Raw genomic sequence first — 27,116 nt, 5'->3', positions numbered from 1 at the left:
GTCCGTCCTTTTCCGCATTCAGTGTTTTTTTTATTAACGTTAACATACGGCCTCGGTATTTCCCGCACCCCGCAACTTCCCGCATCCCGTATTTTGGTACTACCCGTTTTAAGCCAATTAAAAATGTAAGTTTTAGACAGTTTTAACGTTAAAACACACTTGATTTATTTTTTATTGAATATAAATACTTTTTATTAACTTTAAAATAGCTTAAAAACAAAAAAATCAACTTAAAAATGTTTATAAACACGCCAACAATTTTTTAAACAAACCTAAGAAAATACGGATCCCCGATCCACGGAATAGATACCTAATCCACAAAGTAATCCTCGGATACTTATATCCACAGAAATCCTCGTTTGTCCTCGTTGTTAACAATTTTATTTAATATTTATAAAACTGAAAGTACTTTTATTTTAATACCGTTAATATCTTTTTAAATCTAAATCTTATAAATTAACACATTTGGTTCTTTATTAAATCAGTAAAATACAAAAGTAATACTAAAGGCTTTTAGCAGTGCTTTATGATAAATACAACTCACAAGAAAATATAAATACTACACATTAAAACTAAAGCAACATGTTATTGAAATGCATAATAAAGACAGTAAAAATAATATTTTGTTTTTAACATAAGTAAAACTTGATTTAAATCTTTCTGATCATAAACAGTAAAGTTGTTCAATAGATTAGGTGTACCAATAGCTGAGGAATAAATTTAATTTTGAAACTTATATACTTGCAATGTGAAGAATAGAAATTGGACAAATTAAGAGTTTTACAAGATAGTATAGACAATTGAGAGGAACAAATTGACTCTCTGCATAATTATTTTTCTAATTTATGAACTAAAAGTAACGACATGTATTTTATAAGAATTTTGCAATAACAAATATAGTGGTAAAGTAAAAAATGAACATAATAATAAAATGCCGCTCAGAATAATAAGATTTTAATTTATGTGCTATAATAAATACAACAAAATATAAACTTAAAACAATCCAAATACTGTGTTTGTAAAAAAATAACCGATCTCCAATTTAGAAATGAATAAATGTTATGACAGTAAAGTTACCTCTGGCGCTTATATAATGCATTAACATATGCTCTTAACAGTTTGACAATTTCGTTAACTTGTTCTGCAATTAAATAAATATCACCTCTTGAACTCGTACGTAGGTGGAAAATGTTCATTGAGGCAGCTCCAAAAGATTCAATACTGTAAAAAAGGGAATAATTACATTGACAGAGGAAAAAAAGTAATTGTATTGGTGTAATTTAGGTCGCGCATTCAACCTTCCCACATCGAGGATAAAGATATAAACAAAAAATATATATATATATTTACAAAGGTACTTACTCTTCATAGGAGAAATGATCTACAGTTGCTGTATGCCCCCTTTTGTAAACTGTTGCCCCATTTGCTGCAACACCCAATGTTAGAATCGAAGTTCCAAACTGAGACTCATGGTTTTCAACTTTGAACAGATATGATCCATAACCAGGCCAAGTACGAGCTAGATTGACATATTCCAGCTACAAAATAACAACCAAAGTGAAAAGATAAGTGTTTACAAATTCTTACACAATATTGTATGAAATGTGTTCATTAACATCTTATATAGAAAATTGATGAAAGTGATAACATGAGTTTTTGTGCTATATAGGACAACATTGACAAAAAATTAATAAAGACAAGATATTAAGTTGAAAGGTTTGTCCAATACAGTAAATTGATTACAGTAAAACTTACAAAAAAAATAATGTATCAATCATGTACTAAAGAAGTTTTTTCTATGTCTTTATTGTATACTTAAGCTTACCACAGCCTGCTGTTGTGGCATTCCTTTTAACCTTCTCCATCTTTCGGCAACATTTGATGTCACATCTCCTATTTCTTCTTGGAATAAAGTTTGTTTCATCTCGGTGTCGTCGTCATCTTCCTTAATCTTTTTCATGCCTCGTTTTCGGAAAGTATTAAATAAAGAAGAACCCTTTAAAATGTTAAATACAAAAATTAACTAAGATAGACTACTATAAGACTTGTAAGGGGGTTTAGTTTAGGTTATACAAAGTTTCAACATTCAAAGATTTGGTTAAATACATTTTAATCATCAGTTTTAGTTCTACAAATAGTTTTCCAAAAATGATTATATAAACACTTGTGATTAGTGGCATTTTGGTAAAATCTATTCAGTTTTATTTAACATGAGAACTTACTGATTTTTTCTTGGGTGGTGCGGGTGTTTCCAGGCTATTGCTCGAAAATGATCCTGATCGTTTTTCTAGATCATACCCATTGTTCAGATCATATGCTAACCTTACTTTTTCTACTGGATAATATTTGCTTAAATCAGCACTGAAAATATACACAAGTTTAAATTTATATCTGTAGTTACAATGATTTAAAATGTTTTGTTGTGATTAGTTTTACTTACTGCCAATTAATTTTCTGGTAATTTCCAACTTCGAATTGGATCCTCAGTGCTGCCAAATCTCTTAAAACATTTTCAGATCCTGGGTATAAACCCTGGATCATTTGCTCATGAACCTAAACAATTGGAAACACTTTTTATAAAATTGTGGCTTTCTTTAAGCAAGTAAAACTTGGTTTGTATTAAATATAAGTAACCTACATCTTCAAACACAAAGTGATAATCGATTGTATCTTCTGTACATTCAAGTGGATCGAAGACGCAGTAAAGTTTGAAGTAGAATCCCCATTCACTATCCTTGCCAGCATAATCAGGTTGCATTCTTAATTCAGCATTCAAACTACACAAAAGGTCAAGACATTAAAAAAAGTTTTTTTTACAAAACTCCTTACTGAGAAGGTTATATGATATTGAAGCAATCTTTAATAGCACTGGTTTTTTTGTGATGTAAAGTTAAGTGTTTGAATTTTTTTTTGTATATATCTTTACCCTCGATGTGGGAAGGTAAAATGCGCGACCTAAACATAGAGTAACATCAATTACTTCGACCTAGTCTCGAGTTGCCTGTGGCAGTTTGGGATATTATAGATTATAATTGTTTGATAATTATGCTGCTGATTAAGTGTTGGCTTAGCAGGAGTTCGTACCGTTTATAACACCTTACTCAAGGGTGCTACAGCACTAGATCACTGGGCATCAAACCGTGGACCTTGTGTATGATAGGAGAGTGTTCTGACCACTAGACCACACTGCCGGTTCTGACCACTACACCACTTACAGTTCAAATCTAGCGATTGTATCAGCCATATAAGCTGTAGGTTCCAAAGCTCTTTCCTTATTCCCCTTGTGCTCAAACATTGCAAAAGTGTTTTTGTTTCCTTCTAATTGCATTCCACGTTGCAGTTTTAAGACAACCTTTAAAAACAAAACTCTTAAATAAAATATATCCTTCAAAAAAAACAGCTTAACTAAAACATATATAGGTTGATTTTGTTAAAACATACTTTGCCTGCGGTTGTAAAAGAATTGATTTTAATTTCACAAGTTGCACCCCCATAGCAGTTAATTACAGTGACCACTTCTCTTAGTTCTAATATTGCGGATATTTCTTCTATTGAAGGCACCTATAATGATTAAAGACTTAGTTACAGAAGTTAGTAAAAAACAAGCAAAGCACATTTATTTATTAAGGAAAAAAAGGCAAAAGGTGTAATGAAAGAACAAATCAACCACTTCATGGCTTAACAAATGTCACTAAGACTAAATCACACTACATAGCTAACATACCATTTCTCTTCGCCTTGATGAATGTTGACTTAAACAAGTTTCAGCAAAATGTGCGTAAGCTGCACCTGGGGTGTTTGGATATCTTTCTTGAACTCGTTTCAGATGGAACTTAAGGTAAGTCAGAATAGGTCTTGAAGGGTTGTAGACACAACACATGCAAGCCAGCAGGTGCCAGTAATGTAAACAAGTGGTAACATGTTGCTGATCACACATTTGTTCATCTGAAGTCAACTGAGTGGTGTACACAGCTGTTTGCTTGATTAGTTGAAGGTAGAATTCATCTTGGAAAACTTTGGATTCGTGGCATAAGCGTAAAACACTCTAAAAAATCAGAATATAACAAGTTATTTGTATTAGGCTCTAAAAGGTTTCAATATCTGGCAGAATAGTGTAATGATCAGAATGCTTTGCTTTACTACATGGGGTCCTGGGTTTGATACCTACTGCTTTAATGCTAAAGCGACCTTAAGTAAGGCACCATAAACGGTATGAACTCCTGCTAAGCTAATACATAATCATCAGCCTTATTATCGGGCAATTATAATCTATGATATCCCAAACTGCCACAGGCAACTCGAAATTTTGTTGATAAACCTAAGAAATAATTTACTTGTAAATCAAAAGCTTCTTCTTCTGCGCTTCCATAAACATTTTCCTCCATTTCCAACAGGATTCCGAACACTTTTAAAGCTTGATCTCTTATTGTGTAATGCTCATCATATGACATAACCTAACAAATTACAGAGATTTACAATACATGTATTTATAGATTTGGTAATGTTTCTTTAATGTATGTTCTTACTTGTTCATAAGGCAGTGAAGTTAATGGTGATCTTAGAGGTTGGTTACTTTGTCTCAAAATTGGATTTCGTTTGTACAACAAATCAAGTTCCTTCTCATTCCCACCCATATTCTACAAAGATAAGAAAGTTTAAAACAAACAGAACTTTAGTCATTAAATGGGTTTCACTTATCATCAATAAACTGACAACATTTTAAAGCATAAACAAAACTTAGTAAATTAAGACTTGGTTAAATTTATCTTAGACAGGCATTAAGAACTTATAGAAGGACCAATTAAAAACAAATTTAATATGATCGTATTTAAATAACTAACCTTGATTTTGTCCATTAAGTTTCTGGTTTTGGTCACAATAATTGGTTGTCCATCGATCATCGCTTGAATCTCTGAGCTCCATAAATTTGCATCCTCCTCAATCTCGGTGCTCAGAATTAATTTGTGTTTTCGACCACATATTACAACTTCCCATAAGTTGGTGTTTTTCTACAAGAAAAAAAAGTTTTTTATATTACATTTTCTTTAACAAATACACATTATAATATAAGATTTATTTTATGTTTAAAAAAATAATTCATATATTTACCAAAATTTTAAATGCAAAGTTTTAAAAACTGCAAATTGTTTCAACAAAAATACATTAAAAGTATTTATTAGATATTTTTAATTTAATACAAAATTTATTTATACATCTACCTTGCCCTATTTTAAATAACTATTAACTAACATATTTAAAGAATAAGGTTTTATTAGATATTTTTAATTTAATATAATTATTAACTAAAATATTTACATAAAATGTTTTAAACACTTACAAATTCTGGTGAAGAGACAACACATAATGAATTAAGACCCATAGACCCCATCTTGCCAGCATTGCGATTGTTTTGTTTAAAATATTCGATTGCATTTGGTTTTAGTACAAACCATCTTCTTTGGTAGGTGGCACGTTGGCGAGAATAATTTGTCTTTAGCATCCAACCCTGCTGTATGCTTGAATCCAATGTTTGCTAAAATATAAGTTTAATTACAAGTTTAATACAAAAGTTATACTTTATGTTTGAATTTACACTGTGATACTAAAGTTGAAACCTTTTAGCAAAAGGCCAAAAATAATTGATAAACAATATCAGAAAGACTGCTTAATCCAATGTTTGCTAAAATATAATTTAAAATTGTAACATGTGTACATTAATTTATATTTAAGTATCACCAAACAGCTGTTTGAGGTTTGATTCCCACTTTTAAAAGAACTTACTAAGAAAGGAGCTTAAGGGATTTGACAAAACAATATCAGACAGGTTTAGATAATAAAGAAATCTTACTCTTACTAAAATTTTAAAAATTACAAAACTAAACAAAGGAAATCTCATAATAATTAGGTTTTAAAAATATGTAATTAAGCTAAACTTACCGAATCTCCAGATGTTGAGTTTCTGCTTTCATTCAACAAAGTGATCCAATGATGCATTTCTTCATTACTATCACAAGCTAAACTATAAGCTCGTTGTGAGGTTTGAATTGTAAAAGTATTTTGTTTTCCTGTATAAAAAATAAAGATTTTTAGTAAACTGTTCAAATACCCTAACAAAAACTAGCCAAAATACTTGTGCTTATATTATAAAGAATTCATGAATAATTTGGTTTATGTTTACCTGAGATTGCAACTGCGCTAACTTCTGTAATTGATTGCCCTTCCAGCGTTCCTAGAGCATTTTTAGGGTTTGCAAATTCACTTTCCATATTTTCTCGTTCTTTCTCAGTGCTTGACAGCATTTTCATTAAAATGCTGAAAATAAAATGATAACAATTCATAAAAATAGTCAAGCTAAACTAAAATGTAACTAACATTCTAGATATATTTCAAGTCTTGTACAGTTAAAAATATATCTAATTTGATATAACAAAACACTTACCTATACCATTCATTTGTCTCTTCAGTTGATTCCGCTGAGAGATGATGTATTTTGCCGTTTTGAAGAATTATATCAATTCCTAAACATACAAGTTCAATATCAAATAAATATCTTTCTATAATATAAAAAAAAATATCCAAAAGGTAAAACAAATATAATATAAAAAATGACTAAGTTAAATAACTGAATCATATGTAAGATGAAAGAAGTCAAAACTTGCCGTTTTCTTTTTCAGTTACATCGGACACATCAGTAATTTTGTTTAGTTCAATTTTTCCTCGTAACTTTGCATTTTCTTCATCACTTTCGTAATAATTAAACTCATTAGTTCTTAATATAAACCACCTAAAAACAAAGATAAAAAATATTAAATATTTACAAAAATTTTAATTCATTTTTGAAAAGTATAAAAATTTGATACTTTTAATAATTTACATAAAAACCTCCAACTGAAATGTATAAAGTGACTTAAAATACATAACTAAGTACAAGAGATATTTTGTATTTAATTAATGTATAAAAAAAAGCTTAAACTTGCCTTTTTTGCCAAGATTTTCTAGGTAAAGTTCCTCTTAATGTTCCTGTTTTTCCACTTTCTGATTTACGTTGCAACCATCCTGATTTTAAACCATCTTGTTTGCTGCGGAAGAACATAAATGTGCTGTTGCTTAATGCACACCATCTTCGTTTCCACTGGTTTATTATACCACTCTAAAAACACCATTTGCCTGATTAGTCAATTGGCAATAAAGCAAATGTGCAAATAAAATTATTTTCATTTTAATGGTCCTCAAAAACTATATAAAACTAGTAACATTTTTTTAAGTTTTACCTTCATGTCCAAATAAGAGCAGAAATAAACAGCAGGACTTAATTTCTCTTGTGGATCGTTTAAACCTTCTGTGACATCACTAAGATCATCGTCATCATCAAACGATGAATCCGTAAAGTAAGATTCTAGAATAAAAATGACAAGGTAAAAATAAAATTATTTTTTCATCGGTAAATTATGTATTTAAAATTATTATTTAAATTTTTTTTAGGTGCTAAGATATTTTTTTAAAGTTTACCATCGTCCACATCCATTGGAGCCAAATCTTCTTTTTCTAAAGTTTCATTGCTTTGCGTTTCTTCCTCATTCCATTCCTGAATTCAATTTAAAATTAAAAACATCATCAACAAATTGAATGTGTCAAGTTATATCTTGCAAAGTTGGACAATAACAACATTGTAAAAAATATGCAACAAAAGTTATATTACAATCACCTTACGAAAAATAGAAATTCCCACTAAATAAAATAATAGAATAAAACAGATTTTAAGGAATTGAATATTGTTTACTTACTGGTATAGGTTCTGCAATTGTTTTCTCAGGGGTATAAGTCTTTTCTTCCATTATTGTAAGTTCCTTCTCAAAATCTTCAAAACCCAAATCCTAAAAACAATTAAATTAAATAGCCTACAATCATGTACTCTCTAAATTAATAAAAGCAGTTTAACAAAGATGTTGAGAACTTTATAAACAGTTAATAGTGCATTGGTCCATTTATTTAAAAATAATTTTTATAAGTTAGTTAGTAGAAAAAAATGGTATCAAAATACATTCAATGGTACTTGAACTATGCATAAAACTATACTAAAAAAATATTCAAAACATATCAAAATATTCTTGACTACATTTTATCTTTGCAATAAAATATTCAAAATATTTGGCTTGAAATATTTCGCCAAAATTTTGTTAGATTTGTTAAGAAAAAAAAGTGTTAGTATTATAAATAATAGCCTAACACCATATATAACTAGTTAAAAAAATTCTATAAAAACTTTTAATTAGTAAAAAGAACAAACTAAAATTCATTTTGCACCAAAACAATTTTTAATTTACTTACTGCAGGGTTATCATAATCTGACTAGAATAGTTTCCAAATTTTGAGTTGAAAAAAGTTAATTAAAATATATTTTTATAAAAAGTTCAGAACTATTTTAATTAAAATTACATTAAATATAATAACTAACAGTTAGTTAAAGTTATTTTAAAGTTTTTCTTACTTGTAATATATCCATGGAGCGATTTTTGTTGGCATGTTCCATATTCAAATCATTTTCCTCAAACATTGGAACCTCATCGTCCATAAACATGCGAGATTTACGCTAAAACAAAAACAAAATTATTGTTAATTGTAAAAACTTTATCGTATTTTTGAAGCAATGTTAATCGAAACATAACATGTTCTTTTTTAGCCCATAAACAGGCACCATTTTTAATAAAATATAAGCAGCAAATATACATCAGAATAAAATTTCACTAAAGATTATTTAAAAAAGCATTTTAAATAGATAATATTTCTATTTTTTATGTTTAAAATATAGTTTAATAAAGTTCAAAGAGCAATAGCAATACCGATTAAAATATAGCAAGTTATATTTTACTTTGATATGTTTAAAATAAATTTTAATAAAGTGAATAAGCTTACATTTTCTGAAGCAATGCTTGCAAGTGCTTCACTCCTTCTATGCATTTGTGAAATTTCTTGCTCAAGTTGGAATATCCGTTCCATCTCAAGTCTTTCATCCTCTGTTATTTCAGGCTCGCTTAAAACTGTGTTCTTGTTGACTGTGGAGTACGCACTATCAACGTCAGCTTGTTCAAGTACTGCATCAAGATCTGCAATTGCTGAAACCTAAGTTTAAATACAAAAGATTGAATTAATTGAAAAAGAAAAAGGTTATTTAAAAGAACTACCAAAGCCAAAGAATTATAAACTTGAGAGTTCAATTATTGTATAAAAATCAAAGTATTTTTAGTATATTTTAATTAACAAGCTCTTCCACTGCCACCCTTATAAAAACATAAAAAATTACATTACAAAAAGCAAGATCAGCCCAAATATTAATAAACTGCAAAAGTTAAAATATATAACAACAACTGTTAAAGTTTAAAACTGCACCAATTACAAAAAAGCATTTTAACAAATACAAAGCCAAGTGCACAAATTGTAATAAATTGCTATACAGAATTAGTATCAAGAGCATAAGCATTTGTTTATATATGCCTATTTCAGCATACAGAGAAAAAAAATTATATTATAAAAATTGTGCAAAACAGAATTATTTTCAAGCAAATGTGCCAAGCTATTAGCTTAATTTCTACAAACTTGCCTGTAAATTTTCTGAAACAAAATCCTTCAAAAAAAGATATTTGCATTTAAAAATTTAATAAAAAAATAAAGTTTTAATAAAATTTAACATCACAGTTCACTCTTTATAAAGGCACAAACATAATTGTATTCTTTACTTACCTGTGAGGTAATAGAGAATCTTGGTTCATTTAATTGTTCTTGACTTGGAGGATTGATCGAATCATTATCTTCATTCAATTCTGGTGAAACTGGAGGTAAATCTGGGGGTGGGGGAAGACCAGCTTCTAATTCCTAGAAGAAAAAGGTTGAGTATTTTCTAAGAAATATCATCTTGTAAGGCCTGTATGTTATTGAAAAGAACTCTTACCTTTTGTTTTTCTAGTTCTTCTCTTTCTAATTTTTCCTTTGCTTCTTTTTGCTTTCTTTCTTTTTCTTCTTTTGCAATTCTCTCTCGTTCCAATCTTGCCTTAAATTAAAGTATTGATAAGTATTGAAATGAAAGTTAATTAAACAAATAAAATTCCTAAAAAACACTTATTTAAATTACTTGTTCTTCTTTAGCTTTTCTATCTCTTTCCATTTGTTCTTTCAAAGCTTTAAGTTGTCGATGTTTCTCCAATAAAATCTACATAAAAACACAATACAAAGAATTAACTAAAAGTCTTTCGACAGATGTAGTCGTAATGACCTAACTTTATAGTTACCTTAAACATTTTTCTTGCTGAATATCCTCTTGTATATTTTTGAACAATGATTGCAGCTTCCAACCTCTTCTGAAGTAACTTTCTTCTTTCTTCCAGAAGAACCCGATATATTTTGCGAGCTTGTCTGCCTCTTTCATAACGCTGAATCGTTTTTATTGCATTGCGAGATCGTTTGTATTGTATTCTAGCTAGACAGCCCTTCATATTTAGAACAACATTAATCACAGTTTGTTTTGTATAAAGAACTACTAGCTAAGCGATCTATAGCACAATTGTCTTTAGGTTAATACATTACCGGCAGCGTGGTGTAGTTATAAGAACACTTGCTACACCACAATGAGGTCTTGAGTTCAATCTCATGCTGTAACGCCCTAGCGTAAGGCGCTATAAAAGGTACGAACTCCCGCTAACCCAGCACTTAATTAGCAGAATAATTATCGAACAATTATAATCTATAATATCCGAAACTGCCACAGGCAACTCGAGACTGGGTCGGAGTAACTGATGTTACTCTATGTTTAGGTCGTGCATTCGACCTTAAAGATATATACAAAAAAAACAAAAAACATTAATTTACAAAATAGTTGCAACTATTTCTATACTTACTCTTATAAAGCGTTGGCAGTGAACAGAGATTGCTCTGATTTTAATGAAATATTTTCTTGCACTGTATGCTCTTATAACTGACTGAACAACCAAAGCTGCTTTGTTCACTTTTGTGTGTCGAACTTTTTCCAGTTGTTGTTCCATTACTTCTTTAACAAATGCCTAATAAAAAACATAACAAAAATTAACTTTTACAATTTTTTTGTATATATCCTTATCCTCGATGTGGGAAAGTCGAATGTGTGACCTAAATATAGAGTAACATCGGTTACTCCAACCCAGTCTCAAGCTGCCTGTAGCAGTTTGGGATATTATAGAATATAATTGCCTGATAATTATGCTGCTGATTAAGTGCTGGCTCAGCAGGAGTTCATACCTTTATAATGCCTTACTCAAGGGCGCTACAGCATGAGATCAGTTGAGGTTGACCCCACGACCGCATGTTTGGTGTACAAGTGTTCTTACAGTTACACCACGCTGCTGGTATTTCAAAGCTTAATATACCATAACAATTTTTCAATAAATTTTATGTGCTTTGTTTCTTTAACTATCAGCAAATTATCTTACTTTTGTGTTTCCCAAACGCCAAAGTTTTGCCTCTGGTTCGACTTCATTTAAAATTTGTTTTGCTTTTTCTTTTGGGTCTCCTCTCGACAAACTGCTAATCATCCAATATCTTGAAAAGACAAATAAAATAACTTTATAATATCAACATTAAAATTAAAACAATCTTTTACTGTTTTAATTATGGCCACACATGACTAGTAAATTTAAGTGGAAATTTTCTTTAAATTAAATAGTGTTAATCTGTCTAAAAATCTTGATAACAAAAATTCTTTTACAATTTTAAAATAAAACCACAAATATCTTGAAAAATCTTGCAACAATTTTCTTCAATTTAAATAGTGCAACACTGTACAGATACAAAACATTCTTCTACAACATTGATTAGGACAACAAATGTAAAATTAAATTCTAAGTAATTTAAACAAACCTATCCAAGAAGTCTTGATATAATCTTCTGACTGGAAACCCAGCTTTTCTTACTCGAACAGTTTCCAACATTCCAGAATACCTCAGTTGGTTTAAAACCACTCCACTGTTAAAATTATCCGGAATCTGAAAATATTTTAAGTTTGTTCTTAAAGATGAAAATCTACATTTTATTACCCACAATCTTAGATAATAAAATACCGGCAGCATGGTGTAGTGGTAAAAACACTTGCTACACCACATATAAGGTCGTGGGTTCAATCCCCACTGCCCCTAGCTATAGCGCTCTTGAGTAAGGTGCTATAAACGATATGAACTCCTGCCGAGCCAGCACTTAATCAGCAGCATAATTATCGGGCAATTATAATCTATAATATCCCAAACTGCCACAGGCAACTCGAGACTGGGTAGGAGTAACAGTTGTTACTCTATGTTTAAGTTGCGCATTCGACTTTCTTACATTGAGGATAAAGATATATACAAAAAAAATACATGCTTGGAAAATGGACCCAAGTTATTTTATATAAGATGTAGATTACCTTTAAAATATTTGGTTTAACGCATCTAACAAAGAAAGGATTGGCAGTGGAAAGTCTTTCCATTAGAGAGTGTAGAGATTTCTAAAAAAAAAATTAAATTTTATATATTAATCATAAAACCTTATATTGTTAAAATCCTACGTAAAATATTTTTGTATTACTTTGAAATGTCCACTGGCAGTGATTGCTTGCTTGCTTCTTCCCTTTCCTGAATTTTCTGAGGTTCCCCGGACTTTTTCGAACATATCATAAATTAAATCGCAACTGAAAATAAATAATTGCATTAATTACTACTTGATACAAATTACCAATATTCAACATATACCTAAGTCATATAAAAAGGTTGTATTTTTGTGTTAAAAATTTTATCCATATTTTGTAATTTAAATATTAATTAGACCTGGAATCCTTAAGTAAGCCAAGCAGATCGTCTCTAAAAGTATCTCGATTTTTTTCAAGAAATCCAGTTATTGAATAAAGAACCTCTCCCGCATAATGTTTAATTCCAAACTTATCTCCAGTAACTCTTGGCTTCACGTAAAATGCATTTTTCTAAAAGTGGATATGAATATTACATATAAGAATTGATTATATTGAATTAAAACAATAAAAAAGCTTTAACTTAGGTTAAGTTAAGTTTGTATATGTTCATTGGAAAATTTGTAAAGTACAAATTATCTTAGAATTATTAGATATAAACTTAAATGGAATGATTTACTTAAAAAAATAATTGTTCAGTTGATAATGTACGTTACAGTCAGGATTATAATCGTTGTAATATGGTTGCAACTATAAACTAAAATTTGCCTGTGATAATTTAACTTGGACCACAAATAGCAGCCTCGATCCCACCCTAAATTGTCATACACACTCACACATAGATATATAAATATTTACCCCATGTTGTTTGTGTAGTTTTTGCAACAAAGAACTATCAGAACCCTTTGGAAATCGACTTTCCTCGTTGATCAATGAAATCAAACCAAGATTTTTCTCAACTAAGTCCAAGCATTCTGAGTTATCTGCCCATTCTACCTCACACCAATCAATTCCCTCTCTAAAAAGTTTAACAAATTTGAAGTTAAATAACAATGTATATAGTAAACTTTATATATATATATATCTTTATCCTCAATGTGGGAAAGTCAAATGGGGACTTAAACATAGAGTAACATCAGTTACTCCGACCCAGTCTCAAGTTGCCTGTGGCAGTTTGGAATATTATAGATTATAATTGCCTGATAATTATGCTGCTGATCAAGTGCTGGCTCAACAGGAGTTCATACCGTTTAAAGCACCTTACTCAAGGGCGCTACAGCATGAGAGCAGTGGGGATTGAACCAACGACCTCATGTGTGGTGTAACAAGTGTTCTTACCACTACACCATGCTGCCGGTTCGATATTAACTTATTAGAACAAAAACACATCAATGAAAATTAAAACATTAACTTAAATACCTGCTATATTCTATTTGTTCTAAGCTAAAGATGTGACGATTAAAAAACTCTTGCAGTTTTTCGTTGGCAAAGTTAATACAAAATTGCTCAAATCTGTTAACCTTTAGAAAAAATATATCATTACTTAACATGTAATAACCCTTGTGTTGAAGACAACTTCTAAAAACACAAAAAGATCTACCTCAAAATTTTCAAAACCAAAAATATCCAAAATTCCGATAAAATGAAAATCATCAGGTCCTTTTATTTTATGATTAATTCTTGATATTACCCATCTGAACAAATGTGAATATAGAGCCATGGATAGAGAATCTCTAGAATCACAAGCCTAAAAATAAATTAATTATATTTAATAAAGTAAAAATCATAACATTTGTGCAACATTATTATGTACTAATAGAAGTTGTGTGGTGTAGTGGCAAGAACACTTGCTACACCACACATAGGATCGTGGGTTTAATCCCCAGTGCTCCCATGCTGTAGCGCCCTTGGATAAGGCGTTACAAACGATATAAACTCCTGCTAAACCAACACTTAATCAGCAGCATAATTATCGGGCAATTATAATCTATAATATCCCAAACTGACACAGGCAACTCGAGACTGGGTCGGAGTAACTAATGTTACTCTATGTTTAAGTCGCGCATTCGACCTTTCAATATGTATTAAGAAACAAATGTATGAGCATATAGTATATTAATTTGGCTCATAATATAACAATTAATTAACTTATCAAAGATGTTTCAATAAAGTTATATAAACCTGGTCAATGCTTTGTGGAGATGTAATATATTCTCCTCTTAATTTCATCGTCCTCTCCTTTAAAACTGCTTCCAATCTCTCACAATCAATCCCCAAGAGTTGTGAAGTTTTTTCAACAACTAAACAAAAATGATATTAAAGTTTATGCAAAACTTTCAATACATGAATTAAACTGTTAAATAAAGACAAAAATTTGCAATACATTTTAATGAAATTCTAAATAATAATAATTATGTTATATAAAAGTGTTGTAATAATTAGTTTTTACATTTTTGCAATGGATTACTGTTGCTTTGCAATTTTTGTTATAAATTAAGCAATATAAAATTTAAAATTGTTTCAATTTAAATTCCACCAATTATTAAGCGAGTCATATTGTAAAGCTAGACAACTGCAAATTAAATTAGGTAATATATGCAATATAAAAGCAATTAGTTAAATTAATAAGCAATATTTGCTTTTGATATTAAGCAAAAAATGATGTAATGATATTTTAGTGACATATTTACTATTTTTAACATGCAATGAAAAGTAGCAAATTTAAATCAAAAAACAATTAACATATAATTAACATATTTAGCAGATTTTTATTTTAATTTCAACTTGTTACTTTAATAATGAATTAATGAGCTACCAGTGATTTTTACCTGGTAAAATATAAGGTGGTAAGACAGCTTTGCCTGATATAAAAGTGAGCGATGAAAATCAAAAGATAAATTAAAAATGAAACAAAAAATGACAAAAATCATAAAAAATTAAACAAGATTTTTTATTTATTGCTAATTTAAAAGCATTTATTTTAACTGAAAATTAAAACAAGCCAAGGCACTTAAATTGTAAAATAAAAAAAAACAAAATTTACCTTCAGTATCAACCACTTGAGCCCCACCAGCATTTATGAAACTAACGTTACCAAGTTGTAGAATACCAGCTAAAACATGTCTCATATCATCTCTTTGCCCATCTTTAAATCCAATCGTTTTAAGTGAATTCTGTAAATATTACAAAATTAAACAAAAATTAAAGAAGTTATTAAACTGACAAAGTAGTATATAGTCAGAACAATTGGCAACACTACATAAAGTCCTGGGTTTGATCCCCACTTCTTTCATGTTGTAACACATCCTTAAGTTAAGGTGCTACAAACAGTATAAACTTCTGCTAAACAAACACTGAATCAGCAGTTTAAATAGCGAACAGATATAATCTATAATATCCCAAACTGCAAAAGGTTATTAGAAACAGGGTCAGAGTAACTGATGTTACTCTATGTTTAGGTCATAAAGTTAGCCTTTCTAAATCGAAGACAAATAAATAAACATCAAAAAATTTAATTTTCTTACATCTAAATTATTCCAATCTTCAACATCGTTTAAGGAAGGATCAGAATCACAACCAGATTGGTTTAAATAATGATAATCCTCAATATTTCCAATATGTAACTTATCTAAAATGTAGATTGTTTATTTATTAATTGAAAAATGATAATACATGTATAAAAAAAATGGCAGTGTGGTGTAATGGTAAGAACACTTGCTACACCACACATAAGGTCGTGAGTTCAATCCCCACAGCTCTCATGCTGTAGCGCCCTTTAGTAAGGCGCTATAAACAGTATAAATTCCTATATTTATATATATTAAAAGATGTTTAAATTATAGAAATATTAAATACTTGCCCTTTTCATCTTGAGATAACCCTCTGCAAAGTTGATAAAAAATATGATAGTTTCTTTCACCAGGATTTTGTCTTACTACTCTATGCTATAAAAAAACGTATTAAGATTATATATACGTATTTTACTTTGATGAAACATATCAAAAATAGATCATTATTTTAAAGTTATGTATTTTAAAATAAATTTACCTTTTCAAGAAGATCTATTTTTCAGTTTTGCAAGTTGTATATGGTTAAGAAAAATAATTAAAAAAATTAAATAGATATATTATAAGTTAAAAGAAACTTTAAATTTTAGTTTGTTATTAATAAAATTTAAGAAGGATACAGTCTGTTATTCTAGCTCCTTTAATTTGCCCATTTTGACTGAATAAAAGTTGGATAAATTTTCCAAAACGACTTGAATTATTATTGTAAACTGTTTTAGCGTTCCCCAATGCTTCTAATAAGGGACCACTTTCTATAATTGACTGTTCAATTGACCGAGCGCTTGAGCTTCTAAAAATAAAAATAACTTTGTTAAATATTAGTAACTTTTATATAAAATTATATAAAACCAAATATATGTATAAGTATGTATTTATCCTTGATGTCAGAAAATAAATATACTCAAGAGTGCTATATCATGAGAGCAGCGGGGATTAAATCAACGGCCTTATATAGTGAGGGCAATTGTTCTGACTACTACACCAATAAAAAATATAATCTGTTACTTAAGAAAAGTTTATTAAATTGCTATGTTTTAAACATTTTACTTACTCAGTATTACCACTCGCATGTTGACTCACTTTAGATAAATATTTTAACATAACTTTTGTTGTTTCAGTTTTACCAGCACCACTCTCCCCACTGTAACATAGAAGTTATATAAATTATAAAATAACATAAACTATAAAAACTTAAATACAGTATTTGAATATTTACTAATTAGTTAGCTTTAGATTTAAATTTAAACTTTTTGAATCATAAAAGGAGAAATATAATTTTAAATTCCACAAAAATTTTGGTTTATTAATATTATATAAGTTTTTAATTTTGACAATTATAATAATCACGTAGTAAAAACACACAATTAATCAGCTGACACATTATTGCAGGAAACAAATGTGTTAAGAACTTAAAACCAACCTAATATAGTAAAAAACAAACTTTTAAATCTCCTAATCGTGAAATGTTAGCCAACTGATATTAGTTAATTGAAGCAAATTTGTGACAAGCCAAGTTATTTGTCAAAAAAAATGTCGTTTTGGCACAACATTTTTGATTATGGATGTGTGATTTCTAACAAATGAAATCTCTTAAAATAGAAAAAGTTTGTAACAATTATATACATCAACCAAAAATTTTTATGTCCTGATTAAAACTACTCCATCAAGAAAAAAATAGGCACAATAAATAACTGTTAAGCACTTGGTAAATCTTATTTAAATTATCAAAAATGTTTTGTCCATATTGAAATATATGAATACCATTCGATACATCAATCTTTCAATATTATTTAAAGTATTAATACGATTTAAAACCAAAAAACATTGAAAGATATAAAAACCATCTGTTACAACTTCAATATCTATGAGGTTTAAACCATAAGAACACAAAGTTGAACCGGCAGCGTGGTGTAGTGGTAAGAACACTTGCTACACCACTAACGAGGTCGTGGGTTCAATCCCCACTGCTCTCATGCTGTAGCACCCTTGAGTAAGGCGCTATAAACGGTGTGAACTCCTGCTGAGCCAGCACTTAATCAGCAGCATAATTACCGGGCAATTATAATCTATATAATATCCCAAATTACCACAGGCAACTCGAGACTGGGTCGGAGTAACTGATGTTACTCTATGTTTAAGTCGCGCATTCGACTTTCCCACATCGAGGATAAATATATATACAAATAATAATAAATATATATATATATATATACAAATAAAGTTGAATGAATATATTTAACAGTTATAAATCTATTTTTTTTATTTTTTTTTTATTTGTATATATATCTTTATCCTCGATGTGGGAAAGTTGAATGTGCGACTTAAACATAGAGTAACAACTGTTACTCCGACTCAGTCTCGAGTTGCCTGTAATAGTTTGTCTGTAAAAAGTGCCTCTCGCTATAGCATGAGATCAGTGGGGATTGAACCCACGACATCACGTCTGGTGTAGCAAGTGTTCTTACCACTATACCACGCTGCCCGTAATAAATCTTTTACTTTAATATGTCAATATCTAAAAGAGATTTCTACCTGATTAAAACACATTGATTTTCTTCCCTCTTCCACATACAGGTATAACATTCGTTGGAGATAGCATAAACATGAGGAGGTTCCTGACCAAGTTCCTTATTCCGGTAACTTTCTAACTTCTCATCTGAATACAAACTTCCTATCTGTTTGTATGGGTTTACTGAGATAAGAATGGAGCCAATGTAAGTCTAAAACAATACATGATAACAAAGTTAGAAATCTACTAATAAATTTCTAAACAACAAGTTAAAAAAAAGGTTAAAAACATAACTTAAAGTAACTTCAATTAATTATATTGAGTAGAATTATGAAGCTTTTATTAAAGGTTGTATAAGTTCAGATTAAAAGCTTTTTACATAAATGTCCTGGTTTTGGTATCTTGTGTTTAAGTTGCATAAAATAGAGGCTTGATTCAACTCAGACATCTTTGCCATGTCTTCCACTCCCTCCAACAACACCCCATCCATTAATCGAACAACTGAATCATTTATCTCATTCTTCCACATCCTTCGCTCCTGAAGATCATTAAAAAAAATTATAAAAACAATTGGAAAAAAACGTAATTAAGATAAACCATAAAAATATAATTTTAAGATTTTTTTAAACAAGATTATTAAACGCTTTTTTAATGGAGATATTATTATTTATGATTTACTGTAATTTAATGGTTTGAGGTGTTTTTGTTTAGAATTCTGGTGGTTCAAATAGTTGTGGTTTAACGTGAGAATGGTTTAAGATATTGTGGAATGGTAACTTGATCGTTTCGTGGTAATTTTGTTTGATTTACCATTTTTGTGGTTGCATTAATATAAGGTGGCAATATCAGTGGGAATGTAAACGTTATTTATCATAAACATATATTTCTACAAACGTAAACAGAAATATTATAAGGAAAATATCATATATGTAATTCAAATTGATTTTTTAAACGCATTTAAACTTGGTTAAATTTTGTTTGATTAAAATTTTATTTGTTGATTATTTTACCTCTCCATAATCAGTTTTAAAAATTACTTCAACTCCGTCATTTTGTTCAATGATTGCTGGAGTTAAATCGTCTTCATTTTTACCCACGAGCCATACCCGAGTTCCCTTTGATTATTGAAAAAAAAATAAATAAAAAAATTAAAAATAAAATACAAATCAATACATTGAATTTAATTTAACAATAGTTTTTATACTTACCACAACTGTGGCATCCGATTCTGCCATAATTCAATCTTTTATTTTTTTCATTCACCGTGAATAAGTTGAAAACATCTATTTTACTAAATTTTATTTACCGTCTTTGTAAATCTAAAAAATAAACAATTTTTAAAATAATATTTCTACTAAGTTTAAAAATCAACTTAACCAAACTCTTAGTAATTATCATCTTATATAATTTCGTTTAAAAAAAGAGTTACAATTTGCAATACATTTTTTTTTAGTACGCAAACATATACGGCTGGGAAAAATAATTTAAACTTTAACTCTCAGTTTAGTAACTTGAAGCTAGGTCGTGGTTAGTTGTTTGTAACAAAATATGGCAATTTATCAATAGATTAGAAATGTAATTAAGCGAAAATTTAATTGACAGACAAAGTCCCAAAACTAAGACTTCTTGGTCTAGTGAAAATCTGGTTTCTAGTTACTTGTAATTTTGTAATTGCCTTCTCAGATTAGATGACTATTTATTTTGTCCTAAACTTAACACCTTCACTTACGACAGAGTTTTAATTTAAAAAATTTAAAGAGACCAGTCTCTGAATTGGATATAAAAATTTAAAACTTTAACTAAAAATATTTTTAAGGGTTGATGAAATAAAATAAATTTGTTGTAAAAAGTCGGGTATTTCCCCGGCAATTTCCTCCCTTATTTATGCAAACTACCTTAATGAATGAAACAAATTCGAAGTTAAACGACATTTTAAATTCGTGTAAAACATTTTAAATATTATGTTTCAATTGGTACTTTATTTGTGCAAAAAATTGAATTGATTTGTCATTAAATTTGAAACATTTGATGCCTATATTTAAATTTTAAATATCTTTATCGCATTCTTACTCCTTTATGTTTACCAACCTAAAATAGTAAAACCAATAAATCCTTAAACACGATTAACTAATTGAATTCAAATAAAAATTTCCCTCATATTTGTTTTACTTTTAATGTAAATGTCAACCGAGTACAAGAAAACGTTTCCAATACATATTCCTATACAAGATGTATTCTGTGACGTAATCAGGTCATTTCCTATGACGTCATAATTATTTAATGTCATGTAATAGATATATGAATAAATTAAATTGAAATGTAAACGATATCTATTGAAATTTAGGCAAATTAAATCTATTTAAATATATTTTATACAAAAAGTGATTTGAATTGAATGATATTGTTACTTTTATTTGACCTATGCTGAATTAAATGTCAACTAAATATTAGAAAATATCTAAAGGAAAAACTCAATTTTGCAAAATCAGAACAAATGTTTGATAAAAACCAATAAAATCTTAATCTTTTTATCGATATCAAACTTTCCTATCTTTGACAACTACTTCTAAATTTAAACTCTTATCAATTTCAGAACTTCGCTCGAGCTATATCCTAAAACAATTTCCTTTTTTTGCTTTATTTAGAAAGTTAAATCTGTCACTCAAATTTACAAAAAAATATTTCTTTTGTGGCCCTGATTTATACATACAAATTTAAAAATGTATAATTTAAACTTAAATAAACGAGCTATACAGTAGAACTTAAATGGCAACTAAATATTATTAACCCAATTATACTAAATAACGAGATTTTATTTTTTTGCTAATTAAAAAAAAACTCGTTTCTCAATTCTCAATTTTAAACTTACCGGCAAATCGTTAATATGAGTCAATATTTTGAAATTCAAAACACCGACAACAACATCATTATTTTAGTCTAACTTTCAAACATGTTGTTGGACTAGTTAGTCCTTATAAGGATGAGCACGCGCGGGCACTTAACTTAATTAAATGGTCTTTGACTTATACAAGCATTTAAAAAAATCTAATTTGTAAAATACCAAGTTTATTTAATATATATCTATAATAACGATTTTAATATATTTAAAAAAAATAGCAAAATTTTAAATCTATTGCGCTGATATTTAAGCTTATTTCTTAACTATAAAAAAAATAAATTTTCATAATATTCGCGAGTTTTAAATATTCTGTCTGATTCAAACCAAATATAATATGTTAAAGTAAATAGAATCATAAAATATCGCAATATCTTTAAAAATATACAAATATTTAAAGGGGTAATTTAAGTATACCGAACTTATAAATCTGTGCAAATTTTATTTATATTTTCATCTGAAAACTGCATAAGATTGACGCTTAAAATTTTATCAAAAATGAGTATTGAGAAAATAGCTGCACTATCTCATTGAGGTTTATTTACGAATTATCATTTTTTTCTAATAATCTGAGAACATAAACATTCGATTAAAGTCCAAATTAAAGAAATATACGCGAAGGTCGGAAACCGTATTAACATAGCGCGATATAGTTTCTAAACTATTGATACGAGACAGTCTAGGCTAGTGACGTCACGGCGAAAAATGAATAGTTAGATAAATAAAATTAGTCATTCTTGTTCAAGTGATTTTCGCTAAACCTTTATTATGTAATAAAGGGTGCTTACCGATTTTCACAGTGCTTTGTATAATGCAAAAATTACGTCATCGAATCCTAAAAATTTATGAACGAAAATTTTAAAGATTTTTATTTATAAACTTAGAGCAAAAAAGAAAATAATAATTTTAACAAAAATAAATTTTACAATTTGAAAAATATTTTAACCCATTTTTTAATATGAACCCATTTAATTTAGCAAGTATTAACGCGTGCCTTATTATACCTATATATGGGGTAAATATTGAAATCTAACTAGTACAACTACATGTTTGGAAGTTAGACTAAAATAATGATGTTTTCGTCCGAGTTTTAAATTTCAGAATATTGACTCATATTAACGATTCGCCGGTTAATTTGTTTTTGTTTAGATGAAAATTTAAATTTAAAAAGAATATCACGTACACAATACCTTTATTGTTACGTTATAATATAGAACAATCAATATTCTTATAAATATTATAATTTTAAATTTAAATATTAATTAAAAAAAAATTAAACCTGACGTAATTAAACTAATACTGACGTCATTAATATTAACTTTCCACTAAAAGCTTAAGTATTGATTTATTGGCTTCAGTTAACAAAACTTTCCTGAATCAACTTTAAGGTTATTTAGAACTTGTGAAACTTAATAAAAATAAAAATTTGACAAAATATACCAAATAAAAATTATCATATTTAATCTAAATTTAAATTCAACATAACACTTCTACTTTATATTAAAATGTTGTTTTATGCAAAATTTAAATAAAGCCTGCATATATTTTAATAAGGGTTTGTTTACTAAATGAATCTGGCTTCCTTTTTATAACAGCGCTACTGTTTATAGAGTGATACAGCATCACGTATTCTATTGAAGGGATATAGCTCTACTATGAGTTTGTGCTATTACTAGGTCGGTGTCTAAAGTGACTAACAACTTCGGCAATGTAGAATTTATAATAGAATTAATGTAAAATTCGTGTTCACAATGGTTAAGGACAATGTGGCGCACGACTTTCTATGTTCGGTGCCCACTGCAGCCAAGTCTACCCCAAATCTACCATTTTCGGCCCCCCTTTTACCCCTAAACCTATCAAAGTAGGCCCCTTGTTGGACCACATCTCACTGCGGCCAAAATCAATGGGATAACACTATCGAACTCCAAAAGTAAAGGCTTGAAATTTACACCTTACAAAAAAGCAACTCTAATAAACATTCTTATTTACAAATAATATAACAAACCGAATTACGTTACAAAACAAACCTGCATTAACTATGGTCCTAATAATAATACATCCACCTACTACATACACTGGCTCATAGAAACTAATCTGTGTGGATGAAATAAAAGTATAAAGTGAAAACACTGAGCTTGTGGAAGTGACATAACTGTATAGTAAACATTACAATTGAATCCTATCCTTTTAAACTGTTACTAGTAATAATATATCACTTATTCCCTGTTTAAGGGTTAGTTCAACAAAGAAAGTCAAAGTAAATTTATATTTAACATCTTTAACTTTTACTTATTTTCTGTAAGCTAAAAATGTTGCCAAATAAGTACTGTAAACTGTAAATCTATTTTCCAATAAAAAATTCTATAAAAATTAAAGTCAGAGCCAAATGCATTCTTCCTTATACCACTCTTTAATCAAGAGTGTGGTTAAAATTTTGATTAACTATTAAACGTTCATAAGATATTATCCGGAAATTATTCGTTCACTTTACGTCAGATTAAAAACATAAACACAAAACTGCACGCAATATTACTTTGTTTTTTTTAACCGGTTAAATAGAAAAATTAAAGCAATTTTGTTGTTCTAAACTCGATATGAACCTAATATTTAAAAACCCGCGATTACACAACTAACAAAACCTTTTAAAATATAAAAAAAATCTCTTTAATAACTAAAAATAATCTTTAACGAAATTGCTTTTTAATTCTTTTTACTAAGAAAAATGGAAAATATTATTTGCGTTCTTTTAACACGATTTTTACTTAGGGAAAAGGTTAAGTGACGTCATAGCTATTTGATTAATTTTTCTTTAACGCAATTTTTCATTTTTTGCTAAAAAACAATTAAAACTTTTAGGCCTTAATTCTTGCTGCAACTTTTACAAATTTAAAATATTCATAAAATAAATTTTAAAATTGAAACGTTAAAATAATTTTATTGTCTAGGGAGGAGTAAACTGACAGTAATTTTATTGTAAATGGTCCAGTTATTAAATTTAGCAGATGTTTTACTAAAAGCTTCGTTGTTTCGCTTCACCAAAGTTTATATTAAGTTATATGTATGCTTTAAACTGGCAATTTTACTTAACTTTTGCTAACATAAAGCTGTAAATTTTAAGTTAAATTGTTCATTAAATTAAAAATTCGTTTAAAAATATTTGAAAAGACTTCTTAATTTTACTTGTAATATTTTTAAGACTTATTACACTATTTGATACAGTAATCCTATAACAAATTGCCCTAACTAAATATAATTATCTTTACCCTTTTAAACTTTTACACTTGACCTTTCGAATTTTTGTTATTCTCTAATAAGTCAAAACAAACTGCAAAAAATGGAACTAGAATTAAAATAATTAAACAAACGAATGTTTGCTTTGTGACATCTAACAATGAAAAGCGACTCTCAACAATACGTTTGTGTAGTCTGTACTTATGACGTAGCAGTGACTAGCTTCCGTTTATGGCAGCAGCATTGCCTTATTAAAAATTTCTCAAACCAAAAAAAGAGAAAAAATTTTTGCAATTTATTATTTTGAGCCGGCTCAATCAATGACTAATGGTTTTAATTAATGTTTGACATTAAAAACGAAAGCATTACGAATGCTAATAAGGGTTTTAGACTTATATTTAATTAATATTTAAATAAAAATTTAAGATAGTTTTTTATACAGAAAAATATTTAAAGTTTTTTAATAAAAAAGCTTCAAATATTATTTTGGTATTTTGAAATGTCAAAAGGTTCCTTTTTTTGACAATAATTAATTAGTTATCTTCTGCTTTTTAAACGTTTAATATATATTTAAATATTCTAAAATATTTGAATGCTTTTATAAAATATTGCTAAAAAACGAACCAATAAAATTACCTTAATTAATACTTTTGCAGAATGCTTTAATTTGACTCTCTATCTCCATCTATGTGTCTCAACTGACTATAAGAGTTGTTGCTATTAAAAATATACAAAAAAATTAATTTTTTACACTTAACCTTTCTAAAAACGTTTTTCTAAAGCTATTTACCATACTAAAAAAAAACAATTAATCAAATAAGTTAAAATTTAATAACAACACACTAACAAAAAAATAAGCAATTAACGAAGTAAAAACCATCACACACATACAACAAAATTCACATTAAAAAAATTCAAAAAGCAGCAATATTCACATTTCATTTGTTTCAGCTTTTTTATCAGATACAACATAACACCAGACTGTATCCACCCCTGTTCCATAAACTCTGTATACTGGAGTATTGGGTAAGGGAAATCTACAAGCTACTATTCTTGATCCTGGCCTTAACTCTTTCAATAACTTTTGCTCAAGACTCGGCATCTAAAACAAGATTTAAAACGAAATAAAAATCAACACATCAACAAAATAATAATAAAATTTTTGAAATAAAATAAAACATCAAAAATTTAATAAAACATATTTAAATTTTACCATTTGATCAACCCCAAAAACTACAACATTGTCAAAATCCTTATAATTTTTCTTCCACAAATTGCATCGCTTAAAAGTAGGTTTCGGTGAAATATTTTGCCTCCAAGAATGAACCTTAAACACAAACATAAATTGAAGAAAGGGAAAATTTGGTTTAAGATATCTAAGTTTTGGTAAATTAACAAGAGTAAACCTCACTGTACAGGACCAACCATGGATTGAGTTCATAACCAACTGCTTTATAACCTGATTTAGCTGCTTCAATAACCTAAAAATTAAAATAAATTGAAAAATTAATAGAATAAAAGCAACACACTACTTACTTATATACTAAGCTGACAATGATATTAATAGTCAGATAGTATTTAAGGATAACAAACAGACAAAAGTTACCTTATAATTAGGTTGTGAATTTATTTGTTTTACACCGAGGATAAATTATATTAAACAAAGCTTACAATTCTTCCATCCCCACTGCCAATATCCACCAAAGTTTTTCCACTTTTAAATGTATTTAAAGCTCTTAAAACATTTTTGATTTGTGTGCTCGTTGCAGGAACATACGGCAAACAAATCTATAAATTAATTTAAATAATAGTGTCCTTAAAGTATTAAACTTCATTTATAGAGGTATAAAAAGACGTATACTTTAACAAAATTTAATAAATATTACAATAAATTGCAATTTAAGTCAAAATAAGTAAAATTTACCTTTCTTAAAGCTGGTGAGACGAAAGGTAAAACGACGGAACATAAGACTACTGTACAAGCCGAAGTTACCCCGAATAAAACCAGTCCAAGTCTTGATTTTTCTTTCTTAACATCACTGCTACTGTATGGTTCACCAAGAAAAGTGTTTTCTGCCATAACAGCAGTTAAATTTACGTTTTTTTGATGTTTTTAGTTAACACGCTGAATTTGGGGATTCCCCAATACCGCGGGAGTTGCTATTTTTAATTATCCTCAGATAGCACAATTAAAAAAAATCATAAAAACAAATAATTTATATTATTTTTAATTATATTTTTTCAACCTGCACAAATATGGTTTTATTTTTAAAAACTTTAAAGTATTTTTTTAAATATCGTGGTTTAAAAATGGAACTAATCGCAAAAAAGGGTGCTGGTCCCACATCCCATTTACCCAGAATTTCCTTTACCACAACCATAACTTTAAAACAATTTAGTTAACCTATTACAATATTTTAAATATAAAAATTGTTAAAAACGTAATATAATAAA

At 28.5% G+C, this 27,116-nt stretch overlaps 2 protein-coding genes across 3 annotated transcripts; both read right to left on the bottom strand.

Annotated features, from left to right (window-relative positions):
- Positions 1-522: 522 nt before the first annotated feature.
- On the bottom strand, positions 523-19,853 carry LOC145760517 (unconventional myosin-X-like). 2 transcript variants are annotated; one of them, XM_082574427.1, is made up of 49 exons: positions 19,744-19,853; positions 19,546-19,650; positions 18,915-19,073; positions 18,559-18,746; positions 17,078-17,167; positions 16,647-16,816; positions 16,508-16,521; positions 16,320-16,404; positions 15,985-16,088; positions 15,504-15,633; positions 15,289-15,321; positions 14,642-14,760; positions 14,061-14,207; positions 13,880-13,980; positions 13,319-13,478; positions 12,822-12,973; positions 12,583-12,685; positions 12,422-12,502; positions 11,884-12,008; positions 11,457-11,565; positions 10,890-11,051; positions 10,284-10,481; positions 10,127-10,204; positions 9,947-10,045; positions 9,739-9,870; positions 8,914-9,120; positions 8,489-8,590; positions 8,329-8,349; positions 7,785-7,874; positions 7,510-7,585; positions 7,272-7,396; positions 6,978-7,150; positions 6,660-6,784; positions 6,440-6,518; positions 6,179-6,312; positions 5,938-6,065; positions 5,339-5,533; positions 4,842-5,009; positions 4,527-4,637; positions 4,335-4,454; positions 3,725-4,045; positions 3,442-3,561; positions 3,216-3,352; positions 2,639-2,777; positions 2,441-2,553; positions 2,223-2,361; positions 1,826-1,996; positions 1,363-1,538; positions 523-1,221 (listed from the first exon to the last, which is right to left on the bottom strand). In XM_082574427.1, exons 1-49 carry the CDS (start codon positions 19,768-19,770, stop codon positions 1,074-1,076), a joined length of 6,189 nt encoding a protein of 2,062 aa, XP_082430553.1. In that variant the 5' UTR covers positions 19,771-19,853; the 3' UTR covers positions 523-1,073. The 2 variants fall into 2 exon arrangements, with proteins under 2 accessions (XP_082430553.1, XP_082430555.1); XM_082574429.1 differs by lacking the exons at positions 15,289-15,321; positions 16,508-16,521; positions 16,647-16,816; ... (3 more) ...; positions 19,546-19,650; positions 19,744-19,853 and having other exon boundaries at positions 16,320-16,415.
- Positions 19,798-26,754, bottom strand: LOC145760519 (ATP synthase subunit C lysine N-methyltransferase-like). Its single transcript, XM_082574431.1, has 7 exons — positions 26,587-26,754; positions 26,334-26,450; positions 26,069-26,143; positions 25,876-25,989; positions 25,598-25,764; positions 25,299-25,379; positions 19,798-19,854 (listed from the first exon to the last, which is right to left on the bottom strand). The coding sequence occupies exons 1-6, from the start codon at positions 26,740-26,742 to the stop codon at positions 25,325-25,327; spliced, it is 684 nt and encodes a 227-aa protein (XP_082430557.1). The 5' UTR covers positions 26,743-26,754; the 3' UTR covers positions 19,798-19,854; positions 25,299-25,324.
- Between the last annotated feature and the right edge of the window lie 362 nt (positions 26,755-27,116).

The sequence above is a fragment of the Corella eumyota genome, chromosome 7 (genome assembly GCF_963082875.1).
Source record: "Corella eumyota chromosome 7, kaCorEumy4.1, whole genome shotgun sequence".
NCBI lineage: Eukaryota > Metazoa > Chordata > Ascidiacea > Phlebobranchia > Corellidae > Corella > Corella eumyota.
This window is presented reverse-complemented; position numbering and strand designations above follow the sequence as displayed.